Source organism: Labeo rohita, unplaced genomic scaffold, assembly GCF_022985175.1.
Source record: "Labeo rohita strain BAU-BD-2019 unplaced genomic scaffold, IGBB_LRoh.1.0 scaffold_135, whole genome shotgun sequence".
NCBI classification, from domain to species: Eukaryota; Metazoa; Chordata; class Actinopteri; order Cypriniformes; family Cyprinidae; genus Labeo; species Labeo rohita.
Genome location: NW_026127505.1, coordinates 14,978 through 36,115, shown reverse-complemented (window position 1 = coordinate 36,115; position 21,138 = coordinate 14,978). Strand labels below are relative to the sequence as shown.

Here is a 21,138-nt window from a genome sequence, read left to right as displayed (position 1 = left end):
ACTACTTTAACTGACCTCACTGACTGTAAATAATTATGGACTGTAAAAATAAAAGACAGGTGAAATATTGATTCGCATGACAATCTGTGAGATTCTGAAGTCATTTCTCATAGATGTGATGATCTGCTGCTGCTCTCATGAATCTTCTGCTGTGTGTTCATGTCGTTCTCTAAATCTTCTCATTCTCACTTTCTGATCTTCCTGTTTCTTTCCTAAAAACATCACATCATCATCATCATCATCTTAACACTCTTATTATTTGCATGTCAAATCCATAATGATGATCATAAATGTCTCTGACCTGACGTGTGTCTCATGTAGATGTGAAAACCTCCTAACAGACCCAACAGAACCATCAGCTGAAAACACCAGACCAGCACAAACACCACAGACACTGAACAACACAAATGCATCAATCAATCAGTCAGTAAATTAGTTGGGTTGTTAATATCTGAAGATGGTCAAGAAATGATCTCACCAGTAGGACAATCTAGTCTAATGGTCTTCTGTCCGTGACTGACATGGTTCTTCACGCTGCAGCTGATGTTTCCATCAGTTCCTTCATTCAGTTCAATGCTGCTGTTTCCATCCATCAGTGGATCTCCATTCAGAGTCCAGTTGTAGAGGAGCTGATCCCCCTCAGAGGAGCAGGACGCCCTCATCACCCCACTGGAGGAGCAGCTGATTGACACTTCCACTGAGCCAATAGGAGCTGGAGGGAGGGACACATGACAGTCACATGACAAACACAGGAGAATCTTGTTCTTCCACACTACTCATACTATTACTGGAGTATGTAGTGTGTTTACTGTGTGCTACAGGAATAAACAGGTTTTTTTTTGCCACCCTATCTCTGTTGTTTTTAATTCAACAAAAAGTAGTTGGTAACTATTCATTGCGTTCCCAGTCTTATCTTAATCTCCATGTACCTTGAGCTCAAACCAATCTAGGTAAATATGCTTTTGAATATGCTGCCCCTTCATAATACTAATAATAACCTTCACAGAGATTCAGCTGATTCATTTGTGAGTGAGATCTTTGGAGAACATGAGATTGAGTCTGTTGAGAGAGTTTCTGTACCTTCAACATTCACTTGAAGATCTCTAGATGTTTCTGTGGCCCAGAGACGAGTGTATAATCTGTAATTCCCTGAATCTGCTCTGATCACATGGTTTATTATCAGAGTCCCATTAATGACTGTCACTCCAGGTCTGTTATTATAAAGATCACAATCCTTCTTGCTGCCATATTTTACTCTACAAACTGGATCATCTGCTGTGTTGTTTATTCTCTTTATTAATGTCAGGTCATATTCACTAGCGTCCAGCACCATTGGCAGATTGAGTTTGTGTCCCAGAGCTGCGTAACAGGGATCAGACTGATTAAACCAGCAGAACCGATCCAGACCTGAAGAACAAAACACATACAGACAGGTTTTTATTTTTTATTGTGACATTCTATAGGCGTAATGGTTTTTCTATGGTTTCTTCTACTTTTCAAACTATATTTTTTATCCCCTTACACAAACCCTACCTCTAAACCTACCCATCTCACTAAACGTTCTGCTATTTTATATTTTCAAAAAATATCATTTTGTATGATTTATAAGCTTGTTTTCACATGGAGAGAAAAAACTTTTCCAGTCAAATGAGTCTGTCATCAAAAAGAGGTTTTGGAAAATGTTTTCACGTTTAGCTCTGCAAAATATAATTGAGTTAACTGGTACACACAAATTAAGAAATCTAAACATTTTAAATCAGAAAGTCTGAAAACATAAAAATGTATAAATATATTTACACACCTTAATAGTACAGTATTTGGTTAAAAAAAGATTACATATTTTTAAACATACTTTCTTTGAAACAATTTGAAATCAGTGTGTAAATATTATATACACATTGATTTCAAATGATTTCAAATAAAGTACATTTTAAAAATACGTAATCTTTTTTTTTAACCAAATACTGTACTATTAAGGTGTGTATTGCTGATAGAAAAAATAAAATATGAGGAAATAAATCTATTAAAACCCCTGCATAGGAACTGATTACAGAATAACCTGTTTCCCATTAGTAGAACTATTTCAGCTGCACACTCTCTCACACATATTGCTGAGTCTTGTTTTAGCATTAGTGAACATGAGATTGTAATGAGTCTGATATGAGAGTTTCTGTACCTTCAACAATCACCTGAAGATCTGTAGATGTCCTTGCACCCCATGAGTTAATGACAATTAATCTGTAATTCCCCGAATCTGCTCTGGTCACATGGTTTATTATCAGAGTTCCGTTAATGACTGTCACCTCCGGTCTGTTATTATAAAGATCACATTCCTTCATCCTGCCATATTTTACTCTACAAACTGGATCATCTCTTGGGTTGTATATCCTCTTTTGTATCTTCAGCTCATATTTACTAGCATCGCTCACCATCAGCAGACTGAGTTTGTGTCCCAGAGCTGCGTAACAGGGATCTGATTGATTAAACCAGCAGAAACGATCTAGACCTGAAGAACAAACTGAAGAAGAAAACACACACACGCAGTGTATAAATATGATATATAAAGAAAGAAGGAAGAACAAAGTGAAGGTATAAAAGAGGAAGTTGTGAGGTGCCCTTGACACCATACTTGGCCACACATCAAGTCACTTAACATTCAAAACACTCAAAACAGACAGCTATATTAAAAGATTATTCCAAACCATAATGTAATGTAATCTTACAGTGTTTATATTTGAGGGATTCACGAACAGCATGAGATGTGATAGATCTGATGTGAAAGTGACTTACATGCATCAGTTTGCAGCAGCAGCATCAGTCCAAAGATGAGCATAATTTCTCTAAACTCCAGTTTCCAGAAGAGCCCAAAACCAGCAGAAGAGTTTGATGCTGCTTCAGTCACACAATCACTTCTCACTCTGACAGAAGAGCCCGACTGACACTCATCTGTGCTCACAATAGAGTTAGAAAACTACTGCACTGTTTCTGTCAGAGAAAAGGAAGTTGAGATCATTCACAGTTCAAGGACACAAAAATAACTAAAATGTATGTTTTGCCATCAGGGTGGTGACTTTCCATTGACTAATCCTTCTGCAGTTCTACATTTTCTTAAAGTAGGATGACCATACATCCTCTTATCCCCAGACATCATCATCTTTTTGGACGTAAAAAATGCATCCGGCTGGGATTTCTAAATCGCCCAAAATGTCCATGATTCGGCTTTTGCTTTCTACAGTGGAACTGTGCATACTTTACACTTAAACCTTAAACGAACACCACATCACAATCTTAGTGATTATATAACCATCATATATAGCATATATAGTGCCGTCACTGGGTATAATTAGCAAAACTAGGGTATAATTTGGACCTTGGGGCTTGCTACGTTGGGATGGGCCAAAGAGACCTGCATTCGACCCAAATTTCAACTTCCTGGAGCCCAGCCTGACTGAGATATAAGTGATTAAGTGAAACTAGTCTGTGACATGATCTTGCATCTTCCTAACTAGCATCCAGCACCATCAGCAGATTGAGTTTGTGTCCCAGAGCTGCGTAACAGGGATCAGACTGATCAAACCTACAGAACAGATCCAGACCTCAAGAACAAAACACACGCACACACACAGTTTACGGTACACACAATACAATATCTGATAAAGCTAATCTTGTCATTTTGAGGATGAGGGCAAACATATCATAATATTAAATCCAAAAATCATTATTGTGATTTCACAGGTATTTAACACAGACATTCGGCTCTTTTACTGTAACTTAAACACATCCATCCCACATATCAATATACCAAAAAAAATGGCATTTTGAGTTTTCTCACTTTTTCACTTTTTAAAGGGTCATCGGATGCTAAGTTCACTTTTTCATGTTGTTTGAACATTAATGTGTGTTGTCAGTGTATATACAAATCTACCCTATAATGATAAAAATCCATGCAGTGGTTTTTAATTAATCTGTAAAAATAATATCCCCTTTTTCAAATCAAGTCATTCTCAGATGCCTGTTGTTGTGGCGTCACACCCACAGAGGCCACTCCCACAATAGTTGATTGACATGAGCGTCTTACCTCAGACCAGCTGTCACAGTCCGCCCTCTTTGTTTCGATGCCGGAACAGGGATGTAAATTAGACAAGAATATCTCCGATTGAGCGATTGAGGTGTTGTGTTGCTGGATGTAATAATGAACATAGTGGCGGTCATTTACTCCCGACATCTGAGCCGCTGAAGATGCAGTGGATTATGTTTGTTTGTGAAGGGAATGCACCTCCCGATCTACATATATCCGTCTATGTTCGTGCGAATCATTCATGATCCAGCTTCACTTACAGCAGAAGTGAGTATTAGGGTGTATTGCATTTAGTGAGTATTGCATTTAAAGCAGCCTCGACCAGAATGAGATGATTTTTGCAGAGCTGATTTTGACAAGGTAAAAAGGGTGTTGTTTTACACAACCATTGAGAATTTTTAACCAAAGTATATTATAGACTTTTCATTAAGACCCTAAAGAATCATATCAACTTGTGGAAAATGGGCATCCGATGACCCCTTTAAGGCAAGTAGTTACTCTAAAAACCTTCATTTTAGACATACACCTTTAGTTATATCACCTAAGTTATATTTCCAATATGTTCAAGTAAACATAAAAATACAATAAGCTATTACAAATTGTTTGAAGAAACATGCACTATCAATTTTATTTGTTTTTTAACACTGAATTAAACTATTTCCTTTAAAACATCTTAGGCCATGCCAAAAATAAGGAGCATGGTTTTTCACGTAGCCACCCACAACCAGACCACAAGCTTTTATCTGGTCTACTTTTACATATTTAGGTGGGATATTAAGATAATTTAAAAAGTGTAATTAATTTTAAGTGTACTACATACTGTATGTAGACTGTATGTTGTGGCCTAATGCTATCTGTGATCCTGTGCAGAAGGCGAAAGCATGCAATGGCTATCGTATGTGTGATATTTTTCCAATTTTACTTAATTTGATTGCTGGAGGAACTGCAATGGCCGTAACCCACGTCTGCTAGTGAATCACTCTTGCGGGAGCCTACTTTGATGGCATAGGCTAGCTACACTACTTCAAGTCAGACGCTGATTGATCTGCTTAAATCTAACATAACTTTATGTGCTCTGCCCATGCTCCTCCAATTAATAATCCATTAATGGTTTAATTTAAAATGTATCTGACGCCAAAACCAGGAGATCCAAGACAACTATAATGTAACCATAAAAAATATACAAAAATATGAAGTGTATTTATTTGACACAAAAGCCCTGACACTATTTTCAAGTTATTTTATATGAACAGAAAATGTTTTTATTTGACAAAAACTGCTTGCGATTGCTGACTGGTATCTGAAGTTAATGCTTATTAATATAAAATGTGTCTGACGCCAAATCCACGAGATCGCAGAAAAGTATGATTTAACCTTACAAAAATATAAAATGTATTTATTTGACACCAAAGCCCTGACACTTTTTTCAAGTTATTTTATATGAACAGAAAATGTTTTTATTTGACAAAAACTGCTTGCGATTGCTGACTGGTATCTGAAGTTAAACTGTTTTTGTCAGCCTTTGGTTGCTTTTATACACTCTTAAAAATAAATGTGCTTTAAAAGGTTCTTCACAGCAATGCCATATAAATTTTTGGTTCCACAAACAGCCATTCGGTCAAAGATTCTTTAAAGAACCATCTCTTTCTTACCTTTTTATAATCTGAAGAACCTTCTTTTGCCACAAAGAACCTTTCATGAAACAGAAAGGCTCTTCAGAGGTTAAAGGTTCTTTATGGAACCATTGAAGCACCTTTATTTTTAAAAGTGTAACAGCAGAACTCTTAATAAATCTTAACAAAAAAATGTCCCATAAAAACCATTGCTGAATAACAAACACCTACTAAAAACATCTGTCATGATTTGCATGTCTTCTTTCAAATTTTACCTTTTTACGTCCGAATACATATATGATAATGGATGGTGTTCCCTGTTAACAACACTGGAAAACTGACCATCAGATGTTTATATACAATATATACAAAAATATGAGTGTCAAATTGACCTGCGCTGTGAGTCAAATATACAGAAAAAAAATACATCTAAACAAACCAGTTGTCATAAAGATATTTAAAATGTCAGTTTGTGAGGTTTGAAAGTGTATTAACAAAGCTCTCAGTGATTACTACAGTTTGTGAAAACATTTTCTCCTAATAAAGAAGCTCAGTTTGTCCTGAAATGATCAGATTGATATTTCTGTCGTTACTCAAGTTCACCACACGAGGTCTCCATCAGCACAGCACTATCAGTCTGTTGTCATAGTAACAGCAGCCTGTTTCATCCTCTTTTTAATGTCTGACATCAATCTACTGGAGTTCACGGGGATGCAGAGTGAATGAATACCTTTAAGTTGACTGCCAAAAAAGTGCAGTTTCACACAGATGCAAGTTACTAAGTCAGTGATAGACAGAAATCAGAAGGTCCCACATAATGTGCCACATGCTTTATTTATTGGACCTTAAGTTTGACCTATCCTGGATGCAGATTTACACTAATACCAGACTCCACTTAATCTGCTAGTCATATTAATTTCAGAAGTTCAGAATAAATCTAATATAACATTTTATTTGTCAGGTTAAAGTCACACCAATTACATTAAACATTGAGAATCCAGTTCAGAATTAAATTTAGTTCCACTTCAGATAAATGCATAACATTGATTGCTCAAAGATGAATCTGAGTGAGAGAAGCATCCCTGACAGTAAAGAAACACACAGTTGACACAGAACTGAGACCAGTTTACCAATCACACTGTTACATGTAAAGGGGTCCTATTATGCTTTGTCACTTTTTGAGTTTTAGTCAGTGTGTGGTGTGTATGTTTGGGCATAAAAACAATCTACAAAATTACAAATCTCAAAGTCCACTCCAAAGGGAAATATTTAGTTTTAAAAATCCCTTTTCAAGAACTACAAGAAATGGCTTGTTTGGACTACAGCATTGTTTTTGTAGAATATCATTCAAATAAATCCTGCCAAAATTTGAATGGTTGGGGGGTGGTGAGGGATGAGGTGGGGGGATGGACTGGGGTTCAGGGTTCAGACACACTCTCTCTGTTTAAATCTAGATTAAAGACACATCTTTTTAGCCAAGCATTCAAATAATGTATCTCATAAACTTTTCCTGCAGTTCTATCTGTTCAAATGTTCATTATTAATCTTTTAGCTCTGGTTGAACAAATCTTTCTTTGCTTGGTTTGAACAGCAGCTACGCTAATTATGTTCCTGTTTGTTCTCTGTTTCTGCCATGGGATTGACATCCCGTGGTAACTAGGAATTCACAAGCTCCAGTCTGGATCCAGAACACTTAAGAAGAGATGATGCCAACCCCTCAGAGGACTTCAGATGATGCCAAACCTGAAACAACACACAGCACTACCAAATTCTGCTACTAATTTATAGTGTTCTTTGTCTGTTTGATTACGTCATTAATTGATCTTTACCACACATCTCTGCCATATGTACATCCACTTGACATAATCACCACTAGTAAGCTACTACTAAATATATTGTAAAAACAAATTCAAGTTCAATTTGAATTGAATTTGAATGGACCCTTTTCACAAGCCTGTGATGACGCGTTTCAATGGTCATCATCATCATAAATCCTTTAAAGTTTTTAATATTTTGATTGATTTACTGACTGCCAATATCAGTCTCTCTCAAGTTTTTTCCCTTTGATTGAAAGTCGTGAAAACACTATCGTGTAGTTTTTCTTTTGCTATTTGAGCAAATGGAAATGCAAAAAATATATTTGTGATACTCTCCCATTCACTGCTCTCACATTTTACCCAACTATGATGACTTCCGCTATGAGAAACCCAGAAATGTGAAAAAGGTCTATTAGAACCCTTAGTTGAGTGCAGCTGAGTGCGCGGCTGGGACAGCTAACCAATCAGAACACACTTTGTTTTTCGGAAGGCGGGCCTTCATCAAACCCGGAACTAATCGAGCCATTTGTGCCAGGCTGGGAAGAAAGGTATTGTAATAATGTCAGTTATGTGAAAAAATCAGTAGTTTTTTTGAACCACTGAGCATGAGAGCATGTTCGAGTACACTCTCAAAACAATATCAAGACTTTGTAATCAGATAAATAAGTAGCCTAACTGTAATTGTCTTTGTTTACTTAGGTAAGTGCTAGCAACTCTTAGCAGTAGCAGCCAGAGGATTAATAATACTGTAAACTAAACTAAACTAAATTACAATTACTCAAAATACTGTATGCAAAAGGACATCATTATTATCTACTGTAAAGTTACAGTAGTAAACAGCAGCCTGTTTCATCATCTGCTTCATGTCTGACATTAATCTATATGTATTTCTATATTTTAATGATGAACTTGGAATCAGAGATAACAGTTACAGCTTAGTGTGTGCATTCAAAGAGATAAAATCTTAATTGGCTTTATTAAAAAATAAATATTGAATGAACTTGCCAGTGCAGTTTTATTTCAGTGTTTTATTTTCATGTAACTCAAAAAAGACATACATTTATGTAAATGTAAATGTTATGTAAATGTAAATAAATTTAGACATAAAGTTATTTACATTTACAATTTCTAAAGAATGCAGTGTTTATCAATATTCTATAATGACAAAAATATCTTGTGAAGAAAAATGCACAAATGTTGTTAAACATGTTAAAAGTCATCAAAACAAACAAACAAACTGCAAATTCAAGCAGAACTTTAAAACACCAGACAGTATAAAACTGAGAAATGGATCAAGAGCTTCAAACAGATAAAACATGTAAACAGACACTGTAAATGAAAGAACTCAATCAAAACAACAATCTCACAGATCTGAATCAGAGAAATAAAAGTCTTATCACGGATGAACAGAAGGAGTTTCATGTAAAGATATAAAAATATTGCTAGTTCATTCAAAACATAAAGACAAATAAATGCACAATTAAACTGATACAAAAAACAAATGTCCAGTAAATAACCCCGTAACCCTTGTGCATCAATAAAAAAAAGTTACACATAGGTCCTGTAATGCCACGCCAGCAGAGGGAGCTCTCACCTAGTACTGTCTGTTACCGCTCCCTCTGCTTCCTCTATGGTAACTTCCTGTTTGACATCCATATAAAGAGGCCCATGCCAAACAGGCCTTTGTAAAGTATTGTTTAGAACAATGTAGATTAAAACTAAATCTAAGCTGTGTTCCAAATTTGAGGTTGATTTGAGCTTTCAGTAAGATTTTGTTTGGGCGCAGTACCAGATTTTCCTCATTAGGTGCCAGCAAAACTCTGCTGGTGCACACAGTGGTTGGATTTGTGATTTGGAGTTTTCTCTCTCTCAAATATTACAAGAACATTTTTTTAATGACACGCATTGTGAAACTGAGAAAGGGATCAAGAGCTTTGAACAGTTAAAACTAAACAGAAACTGTGAATGAAAGAACTCAACCAAAACCACAGAGCAAAATAGGAACAAAGATAAACACTGAGAAATCTTATTCAGAGAAATAAAGTTTGATCATTGATGAACAGAAGGGGTTTCATGTAATGATATAATAATATTGCTAGTTCATTCAAAGCATAAAGACAAACAAAAACATTCTGACATTCTGAGTCTTTTCTCATAAATGTGATGATCTGCTGCTGCTCTCATGAATCTTCTGCTGTGTGTTCATGTCGTTCTCTAAATCTTCTCATTCTCACTTTCTGATCTTTCTGTTTCTTTCCTAAAAGCATCATATGGTCATCATCTTAACACTCTTAATATTTGCATGTCAAATCCATAATGATGATCATAAATGTCTCTGACCTGACGTGTGTCTCATGTAGATGTGAAAACCTCCTAACAGACCCAACAGAACCATCAGCTGAAAACACCAGACCAGCACAAACACCACAGACACTGAACAACACAAATACATCAATCAATCAATCAATCAACAACAATTAGACAGAAAACAAAACTCATTGTTCATGTTTCCAGTAGTGTGTTTGTTAAACTCGTACCACATTCTGATGTGTGTGAGCTGCTGGTCACTGTAGAGGTCAAACTAGAGGTCACAGGTGCAGTAGTTGCTCCTGAAATCAAACATCAGCACAGAATCACCTGCTTTCTCTCTCTGAACCACATCAACACAATTCACTGCTGAGATCAAACTCAAACAAACTCTTCAACAATTTTGCGCCCAATTAGAAGAATTGACTGTTTTACACGATCAGTGTTGCTGTGGTTTGTATATATACACATGGACATTCATGTATTAGAAGCTCACCAGGACAGGGTTTGACTCTAATAGTTTTCTGTGCGTGACTGATGTGGTTCTTCACGCTGCAGTTGATGTTTCCATCAGTTCCCTCATCCAGCTGAATGGTAGTTTTTCCATTCATGAATCTTTGTTCTAGTATTTTTCCATTCAAAGTCCAGCTATAGGTGATCTGATCTCCCTCAGATGAGCAGGAGACTGACATCTGATTGGAGGAGCAGCTGGTTGACACTTCCACTGAGCCAATAGGAGCTGAAAGGAGGGACACATGACAGTCAACACATAACCAGAGTCATTATCAAGACATTTCTAAAACAAAATGTATTGCTGAGATTCAGCTGATTCATTTGCATGAGAGTGAGATCTTTGGAGAACATGAGATCGTAATGAGCCTGATGAGAGTTTCTGTACCTTCAACAATCACTTGAAGATTACTGCCCATTACCATATCCATCTCAATGACATCTGATGTATAAGTCCCTGAATCTGCTTTGATCACATTGTTTATGATTAGAGTCACATTATCAAAGATGAATTCAGATCTGCTTCTGATGGATTCATGTTTATACTCTTTATTCTTCTCTATTCTAAAAATATTCAGTGTACTGCCATCATTTAACGTCTTATACAAATACAGGTCTTGATGTTGAGGTTTCAGCACCATCTGCAGATTGAGTTTGTGTCCCAGAGCTGCAAAACAGGGTTTAGCCTGACAAAACCTGCAGAACTGATCCAGGCCTAAAGAACAAAACACACACAAAATGAAATGTACGAACTTCGACAGAGTCACAGTGTTACTGCTGGTGTAAATATCATCTCTCTCATCATGAATTTCAATCAGACACAAATCATACAAATATTCATATTAAGCTCTACAGAAGACACATATCAGACTCTTGATCTGACATCAGGTTTCAAATGATGTACTTAATAATCATCTATAAACCTCATAAAATGGTTTAACAAGTGCACTTTTTGAAAATGATTGAAAAAAAAAAGGAACACAGAAAAGGCATCTCCAATCCATCAGATTTATAAATTAACGGCAGAATGTGTACACAATATAAATAGAAATATTATGTATGTATGGCTTTAATAGAAATGACATGCTACATTTTAATGTTTGATAATATTGAGGATTGCTTGGCTGTAAAATTTCCCTTTGAATTGTGATCTTATAAAGAAATTCTATTCATGAAAATAATGACTGCAGAAAAAAATAATAAAATAAAAAATGAACTATTACTGATATATAGGCATGTTATCTGCAAATTAAAAAAAAAAGAGGAAAGGAACTGTTAGCAGTGATAAAGATGAACCATGTGTTAATGTGTGAAAAAGTGCAAAAATAACTTTATACCAAATGCTAGCTTAGTTTGCAAGCTTATTCAAAAGTAAAGTATTAGGTTTAAGTCAGTGAATAAATCAGTGAATATTATTTATTTCCTGGTATGTAATCAGCAGTTATAGTTTACGGAATGAGATTGTAAAGTGGGGAATTGAGACTCCTGCATTTTATTTCTGAATTTCCACCACAAAATTGTAAAGACACATTTTTTCCCACATCATTTTGAATCAGAATCAGAAAGAGCTTTATTGCCAAGTATGCTTGTGCATACAAGGAATTTGATTTAGTGTCATTAGCTTCCAGTACACAGAGACAGCAACAACATACAGACAATAAATAAGATGAGAATAAAATACACGTATGTAAATATAAATAGACAAAACTTAGAAAAATAAGATGACAATAAAATACAGATATGCAAATATCTTGGGGTCTTTAACAAAATCCAACTCATTTACTATAAGCTTTGCACCTAATTGAATATTACTTCTGAGACTGATCTGATTGATCAGCATAATAAAATGGGTTTGATGTGAAAGTGCATGCAGTAACATGCAGTAGTTTGCAGCAGCAGCATCAGTCCAAAGATGAGCATCATTTCTCTAAACTCCAGTTTCCAAAAGAGCCCAATCCCAGCAGAAGATGCTGCTTTAGAATGTGACAAGAGTGTCTGGACTGCATCCGTCTGTGTTCTTGCTCTCGTCAAGCATCCTCACAGCATAATGAGGAAATATCTGAAGAGGGCATTTCCTCTTATTGGGCAAGGCAGATCCTGTTAGACTACACTAAAATAAACCTAAAAAAGAGAGAGTGAAACTAGGAGAAATGTGAAAAAGAAGAGGCATTTATATTAAACAGTTTACAACAAGTGTATTCACATATATCGAGTACAATGGGGCTAAAGGCACACCTTTAGAGAAATTATGCTGATTTACTACTTCCATAGTGTGTTTGATTTTGTGATAGTGTGATAGATAAGTCATAGAAGTGTTTTTGTGTTTAAAATCCATATAAATGTATAGGATGGCCCAGCGTAAAAAGGCATGGCTCACAAATGCTTTAACTAAAGTGACACGTTAATACTTGTTCAAAAACTTTAATTTTAGCAATAAATGGAACAAAAGTGGTCACTGGAGTGATATTTTGCTAAATACTAATTTTAGGTGTTTGTGAAACAGTATAGTGACAGTACATATATTAATAATGGGTAACACTTTACAATACATGTGCACAAATATGCATTAATTCATGATTAACTAATGCAGAGATAATCATGTGTTAATATATAACTCATGAAGAACTAAACCATTTATTAATAATTACTTCATCAGCAACAAATGAACATTCTATATGATTCATAGATTAAGTAATCAATAAATTGTTATTAGTTAAATGTGTCATAATGTATTAATTTCCTCATAATTTATTTTATGAACTAATAGTGTAAATTCATGTGTTAATTACCACAGTGGGTTGAAGCCACGCATTTCATCTTCCAGTTGTCTGCTTTAATTAATCATTAGCTAATGATTTGCAAAGATATCATTATGTTATGACTTTACTTGTTGAGGCACAGAACTATTAACTAATTGACTAATACTAATCAACAAGTAAAGTCATACAAGTAAAGTCATAACATAATGATATCTTAGCAAATGATTAGGAAATAATTAATTAGAGCAGACAATTGGAAGTTGAAATGCATGGCTCCAACTCATTGAGGCACATGACTAATTAACTAATTCTATATCCATAACCACAATGACACATTACTTAACAATTAGTTAATAGTTTTGTAGTTCTGTGCCTCAACAAGTAAAGTCATAACATAATGATACATTTGCAAATCATTAGCTAATGAGTATTTAAGGCAGACAACTGTAAGTTGAAGTACATGGCTTTGACCACTGTGGTAATTAACCTCTCTAATTAATAAAATAAGTTATTAGGTATTATGACCCATTTAACTTATAACAATTTATTGATTACTTACTCTATGAATCATATAGATTGTTCATTAGTTGCTGATGTAGTTATCATTAATAAATGGTTTAGTTCTTCATGAATTATACATTAACTCATGATTATCTGTGCATTAATTAGGCATGAATTAATGCATATTTGTACACATACTGTAAAGTGTTACTGACAATATACACAGGTGTTTTTTTTTTTTTTTTTTTTTTTAAATAGGTGGAGACAGTAGAGATGAGACAGGAATTGACAAAGGAAAAGAGTTGGACGATGGGACTGGGAATAATGTTATTTATACTTCTTTTTATAATTCTGATAATGTCTTCCAGTTGTAACTTTCATAGAGCCAGAACTGCTTGAAGGGTTTTTTTTAGCTTTTGTTTGTTCCGTGTGTCTTGGGCAGGAAGCACAAAGAGCGATGCACTTTGTTCCACTAATGTTGAAGACTCAGAACATAGCAATGTTCAAAAAAGGGACGAACTTTCTCATCTCAGACTGCTGTTGTCATCTGGCTGTAAGCGACTGACTTTTCTGATCTTCTTCTGAACTCCTGAAAAACAACAAAAACAATACAAAGACAAGAATATTCTCAGGTAAGTTTTGGGTCTATCAGTGAACATCTCAAGCTTAAGTGACCCAACACAGTATTTTTGTGTTACATTTTATCTTAACTGTAATTATTGTAAATTAAACTAGATCTACTAGATCGTCTGAGGGATTTGACTGAATAAAGATGCTGCTGATCATTGAAGCTGCTCTTCTCATTTTAGCTGCTCTAGGACAGGTAAGCTTGAGTTCTACTATGAATATTACAGACATGAATACGTCATTATGATCATTATGATTCCTGTTAATGCAGGATCACACAACTGCTGCTGCAGAACAGATATTTCCACTGGATATGGCACCAAATTCAGTTGATGATCAGTATAAAGGTTGTACAGAGAAAATGAGGAATCTGGTGGAGACAAAATATCTAGTGACGGAAAAATCTCAACCTGAATCTGAATTTGCAATACTTTGGGATAATGGAGTATGCAAAGTCAAGACACCGGGAGACAACTTGTCAAAACATCATTCAGTTGCCATTTATGTGAAAATATCACAGAGGTCTCTGGTGTGACACTGTGTTCACTTTGAAAAGCTCTGGGAAAAAATGTGAAATGAACTGTGCGGTGGCATTCATGAAATTTAGGACATTTTTAATTATTATTATTATTGTTGTTGTTGTTGCTCTTATTGTTTTTGTTATATGTATTTTTTTATCATTGCAATATAATTGCGAAGTGCCATGGTTTGCTGCGCTGTAAAACATGTGTGTAATTTTAACACTAAAAGGCAGAAAAAATGCCACAGAAAGAACATGTGTATTGTTTAACAGTATGCTTGCTTACTTCTGTATATGTAGTGAAAATCTGTAATAGATAATGGGACATATTATGTAATTATACAGTACCTTACTATAAAAACAAATTACCTTTATTTATATACCACCTTTAACAATACAGAATTGTGACAAAGCGGCTGTACAGTATTTAATAGGAAATAGTACATCAACAATGCAAAAGGGCAACAATAAACACTCAATTTTCAGGTAAAGGTAGTTAATCAAATACAATAAAATAAAATACAATATTGTGTGAAGAGAAAGTCTCCCCAATTAAGCAAGCCAGGGGCGACAGCGGCAAGGAACCAAAACTCCATCTGTGACAAATGGAGAAAAAAACCTTGGGAGAAACCAGGCTGAGTCGGGGGCCAGTTCTCTTCTGGCCAGACACAGAGGACTCACCAGATTCCCGTGGTCTTGTGCCGACGGCCGTCTAGGTGACAAGATCTTCACTGGGGATCCGTCTCTGGGGCTCATCTAGTCGATTTGGTCTCCGCTGACATTCAGGGCTGTAGAGGTCATCTCTAGGTGCTGATCCACCGTCTGATCTGGATATGGACTGGATCTGGTGGTTAAGGTGACCTCAGAATAAGAAAGAAACAGACTAATATTAGCATAGATGCCATTCTTCTGACGATGCACTGAGTACTGAGTGTTCCCGGTGCCGTTTGACCTAATTAGTGCAGCCTAACAATCCTTTAACGGATTTGAATTATAAGAATATGTTGATGTGTTATGTGTTATATTACTGCATTACAACCAATTTGGTGTTATTTCTTTCATACATGCATAAAATATGTTATTGAGAACTAACAGAGGTTTAGACCTTCACAAGTGTTACATTATTAGTTGACATGAACAAAGACAACTGGAAGATGATCACTGTAACAAACACCTCTTTTACCTTTTCTTTTCCTCTCACTAAACTAAGAAGAAAAAACTAAATTTTTTCCCTCTCTTATTATGGAAAAAAATGAACAATAGCTGCTTGTCATTGCAAGCAATACAGTGAGGGAAAAATGATTTGATCCCCTGCTGATTTAGTATGTCTGCCCACTGACAAAGAAATGATCAGTACATAATTTTAATGGTAGGTTTATTTTAACAGTGAGAGACAGAATAACAGTAAAATAGACATATTTTACATTTCCAAAAAGTTATAAATTGATTTGCATTTTAATGAGTGAAATAAGTATCTGATCCCCTATCGATCAGCAAGATTTCCTGCCCAAGACTTTTGGGTGTAATTATACACACGCCAAGAGTACCCATGCAACACTCGTGAAGGTCTATGAGTGGTTTCATATTGAACAAACAAAAGCTAAAAAAAACCTTTACACCTCAAGCAGTTCTGACTCTATAAAAGTTACTTTCAACTTTCAGTTGTCTGCTATAATTAATTATTTCCTAATCATTTGCTAAGATATCATTATGTTATGACTTTACTTGTTGAGGCACATGACTAACTAATTCTAACTCCATAACCACAAGGATATATTACTTAACAATTAGTTAATAGTCCTGTGCCTCAACAAGTAAAGTCATAACATAATGATATCTTTGCAAATAATCATAATTTAATGATTAATTAAAGCAGACAACTGGAAGATGAAATGTGTGGCTTTAACCCACTGTGGTAATTAACACATGAATTTACACTATTAGTTCATAAAATAAGTTATTAGAGAATTAATACATTATGATACTTTTAACTAATAACAGTTTATTGATTACTCTGAATCATATAAGATGTTCATTTGTTGCTGATGAAGTAATTATTAATAAATGGTTTATATATAAATAAGTTATATATATACTCATGATTATCTCTGCATTAGTTAAGCATGAATAATGCGTATTTGTGCACCCATATTGTAAAGTTTTACCTAATAATGTATTAAGGGAGATGATGAAGTGAAACCAAATTACGTACGAGCAGAAGAACCAGAGCTGGACTTGATTCTGTCTGGATTTGTTGCTTTTATGTATTTTTTTGTCTGTTTAACTTTGATTAATGTGTGCTTTCTGTTCATTAATATGAAAATTATGTTAAATAATCCTTAATAAAAGTAAGATGAGCTTGTGACATTTGATTGAAAATGCAATTTCACTTCAAAGATTTTTATTTTCTTTTAACTTGATACAAAAGTTCATCTTAACTTCAACACTCCATTTATACTTTTTAAATAATATTGTTTATAACTATTATACATAACTATATAATAACACATATGGATAAACATTTTAAAAATCATATAAAATACAGATGATCTGCTGCTGCTCTCATGAATCCTTTGCTGTGTGTTTGTGTCATTCTCTAAATCTTCTCATTCTCACTTTCTGATCTTCCTGTTTCTTTCCTAAAAGCATCACATCATCTTTATCATGTTCACACCCTTACATCTGCATGTCAAATCCATAATGATGATCATAAATGTCTCTGACCTGACGTGTGTCTCATGTAGATGTGAAAACCTCCTAACAGACCAAACAGAACCATCAGCTGAAAACACCAGACCAGCACAAACACCACAGACACTGAACAACACAAATACATCAATCAATCAATCAGTGTTGGGTTGCTGTTATCTTAAGATGATCAAGAAATGATCTCACCAGTAGGACACACCAGTCTAATGGTCTTCTGTCCATGACTGACGTGGTTCTTCACGCTGTAGCTGATGTTTCCTTCAGTTTCCTCATTCAGTTCAATGCTGCTGTTTCCATTCATCAGTGGATCTCCATTCAGAGTCCAGCTGTAGAGGAGCTGATCCCCCTCAGAGGAGCAGGACGCCCTCATCACCCCACTGGAGGAGCAGATGATTGACACTTCCACTGAGCCAATAGGAGCTGGAGGGAGGGACACATGACAGTCACATGACTCTTTCTCAACTCACTATGTAACAACAATGTAGCAAATGACTGTTTGAAATGCTTTCACTTGTTTTTTTTTCTAAAAATAGAAATAATATATATTCAGTAATGGGCTGCAATAAAAAAAACCGATTCAGCTGATTCAACTGATTGATTTGCATGAGAGTGAGATCTTTGGAGAACATGAGATTGGAATGAGTCTGATGAGAGAGTTTCTGTACCTTCAACAATCACTTGAAGATCTCTAGATGTTTCTGTGCCGTCTGAGTGACTGAGTCCTAATCTGTAATTCCCTGAATCTGCTCTGATCACACGTTTTATCATCAGAGTCTCATTAATGACTGTCACTTCAGCTCTGTTATTTAAAAAATCACAATCCTTTATCCTGCCATATTTTACTCTACAAACTTGATCATCTTTTGTGTTGTTCTTTATTCTCTTTTGTATCTTCAGATCATATTTACTAGTGTCCAGCACCATCAGCAGATTGAGTTTGTCTCCCAGAGCTGCATAACAGGGATCAGACTGATCAAACCAGCAAAACCGATCCAGACCTGAAGAGTAAAATATACAGAGAGAGAAATAAAACTGTATAAAGCTGTCTTATCCAGTTTGAAATACACTGAATATTTGTAGGTTTCTCAGGAGAACCATATCTGACAGACTCTTAATCTAATCTCATCTCTCAAATAAAGTTCCTAATTATGATCCAGATCAAAACCCACATGAAACGGTACAATTTGAGTCGTGAATGAGAAGAATAAAGTGGATTTGAAGAAAGTTAAAGAAAGCAGTATCTGTGATGAGGGGTGAAAACAAAAACAGAGCTGCATGTGAACTTTTTAATTACAATGTTTTGCCAGCTCTTAAAAGGTAAAGTAATATGTTTTAATGTGTTGTAACATGTTTCTAAAAAGACTGTATACAGATTATAACTATAGAAGCTCTCATTTTGATTTTTTATTTACTTTCTCTCACATAGGCTATGTGAAGGAAATTTTCTATTAATTATAACAAATATTTATTTTTCTTCCAGGTCTAACATTTGCATGCCTTTGTGTGCTAAATGTCCTCAACACTTGTGTCAAAGTGTTGCAATAACGGATGCACATGGACAAAACGTCTAGACATCTGTCTAAATATAATAATAACCCTAACAGCCCATGACTTGAGTAACAATTTGAAGTCATTAAAAACCAAATTTGCTTTGCCACTGAAGAATCAACTATATTAGAGAATAAAGCATATTCAAAGGGTGTTGTCTGGAGTCTGTCTGGTTACTGCTGCGCAGCAGGTCAGTGGAACAATAGACATCTTAATATACCACACCTATTATAATACTCCAATACACACAGTCAAGAAGATCTGAAAACTCTATTGCTAGATCACTGCAGACTCTTAATGCACTGCATTCACTGGAGATTCATCATAAGATGAGTTTGATGTGAAAGTGACTCACATGCAGTAGTTTGCAGCAGCAGCATCAGTCTAAAGATGAGCATCATTTCTCTAAAATCCAGTTTCCAGAAGAGCCCAAAACCAGCAGAAGAGTGTGATACTGCTTCAGTCACACAATCACTTCTCACTCTGACAGAAGAGCCCGACTGACACGCATCTGTGCTCACAACAGAGTTAGAAAACTACTGCACAGTTTCCGTCAGAGAAAAGGAAGTTGAGATCATTCAGAGTTTGGGGTCTCACACAAGGGCACAATAATAACTAACATATATGTTTGCTTTTCCATCAAGGCAGGTAATTTCTGCTGACTAATGCTTCTACGGTTATACATTTTCATAAATTATTTAATATATAAATAAGCTGTTTTTAAAATAAATAAATAAGTATACAAAATAAAAATATATAAAGAAATAAAATCTAGGTCTAAATTTAAGATTTATATATTTGAACTGCATATAAATGTTCACAGATTCTACATAAAAAAAGAAAAGAAAAAACAGCTAAAATAATCAAATGGTCATAATAATGCTACTTGTGAAAGTGTAGCCTACTTACAGAAAATGTATTAATATAATTATGCTAAATATATTATAGTCTATATTTCTGTATTACCACATTGACTTCTGGATACACTGTTCTATTTCCTTCCTTAATCATCCATGCAGGGAAAAATGGCATTAAACCAACTTCTAGGCATTTGACTGGATGTTTTTGAATATTTGATGTTTCTCCCACAGCGGGTTATAAAGATCATTCACCACAGATCTACAAATGTTTTTAATGATCAGTACTAAAGTGGAAAGATCTGATATAAGGCATTCAATTAAAAGTTACATTTATACAAACAACCCCCTCACTAAAGTATTACTGTCGTTAACAGTATTGGGGAAAGTTACTTTTAAAAGTAATGTGTTACAATATTGCGTTATTCCCTAAAAAAGTAACTAATTGCATTACTTAGTTACTTTTTATGAAAAGTGTAATTACATTTACGTAACTTTTTTGCATCTGGCCTGGGATTGCTTGCTTATTTTTTAAATATAAAAAAGTTCTATTTTTGTGCAAATGTAAAATTTAATTTATAGCCTACATAAAACATATGTTATTTAACATATTTATTTATTGCATTATGTATTTGCGTACTTATGCTTTTTCTCAACATGGGACAGGAGAGCTGTCAGTCAGTAAATGGGGAAACAAAGTAACTTGCGTTACTTATTTAAAGAAGTAACTCCAATATTTTCTTGTAAATTAAAAAGTGATGTGTTACTTTACTGGTTACTTAGTAAAGTAATCTGATTACATAACTCGCATTACTTGTAATGTGTTACCCCCAACACTGGTCCTTACTGAAATGATGAGACTGAGATCTCTGTCATTACTCAAGTTCACCACACGAGGTCTCCATTAGCACAGAGCTGTCGATCTGCTGACATTTTGAATTTGTAACTTTTACTTTCCTTTCAGCTGACTTGTATTGGTTTCTTGTTCAGTGTTATATTTAAATAATTACTATTTCATTATGTCACAGCATTAATGGTGTACAAGTCTAAACAAACCAACAGATCACTTAAACACAACTACATAATTTTCTGTAGTTGCAAGTAGTTCAGATGCAAAAGCCTTTAAATCCATCTGACGTATTTCTTTACAATTAGCATTTCTTTCTGGCTACTTTGTATAGGTTTCTATGTAAGTACCAGTACTTCTGATTGGGCTGAGGCTGGAATTTAGCGAGTTTGAAGTAAAAGTATTTGATGGACGTGTAATATGTGTTGAGAGCATTCACTCAGTA

At 35.0% G+C, this 21,138-nt stretch overlaps 1 protein-coding gene and 1 long non-coding RNA gene across 9 annotated transcripts; one reads left to right on the top strand and one right to left on the bottom strand.

Moving 5' to 3' along the window:
* On the bottom strand, nt 1-19,533 carry LOC127158122 (uncharacterized). 8 transcript variants are annotated; one of them, XR_007826069.1, is made up of 6 exons: nt 19,345-19,531; nt 18,107-18,439; nt 17,628-17,861; nt 17,457-17,514; nt 15,414-15,576; nt 13,793-14,174 (listed from the first exon to the last, which is right to left on the bottom strand). XR_007826069.1 is itself a non-coding variant. In XM_051101272.1 (6 exons), the coding sequence occupies exons 1-5, from the start codon at nt 19,388-19,390 to the stop codon at nt 15,445-15,447; spliced, it is 855 nt and encodes a 284-aa protein (XP_050957229.1). In that variant the 5' UTR covers nt 19,391-19,530; the 3' UTR covers nt 13,793-14,174; nt 15,414-15,444. The 8 variants fall into 8 exon arrangements, 7 of the variants coding, with proteins under 7 accessions (XP_050957231.1, XP_050957230.1, XP_050957229.1 ...); XM_051101272.1 differs by having other exon boundaries at nt 15,414-15,593; nt 17,457-17,549; nt 19,345-19,530; XM_051101274.1 differs by lacking the exons at nt 13,793-14,174; nt 15,414-15,576; nt 17,457-17,514 and adding exons at nt 1-212; nt 302-394.
* Nucleotides 14,105-15,403, top strand: LOC127158125 (uncharacterized). The gene is made up of 3 exons (XR_007826070.1): nt 14,105-14,217; nt 14,321-14,408; nt 14,484-15,403. It is a non-coding gene; the product is annotated as an uncharacterized LOC127158125 (long non-coding RNA).
* Nucleotides 19,534-21,138: the final 1,605 nt, after the last annotated feature.

Bases quoted from the DNA above. Each gene is read 5' to 3' on its own strand.
- LOC127158122 (XM_051101272.1), bottom strand. From the start codon at position 19,390: ATGATGCTCATCTTTAGACTGATGCTGCTGCTGCAAACTACTGCAT. The intron at 17,862-18,106 runs GTACAGAAACTC...CCCTCCCTCCAG, and splicing joins TCTTCAAGTGATTGTTGAAG to CTCCTATTGGCTCAGTGGAA. The intron at 15,594-17,456 runs GTCAGAGACATT...TCTTATTCTGAG, and splicing joins CTACATGAGACACACGTCAG to GTCACCTTAACCACCAGATC.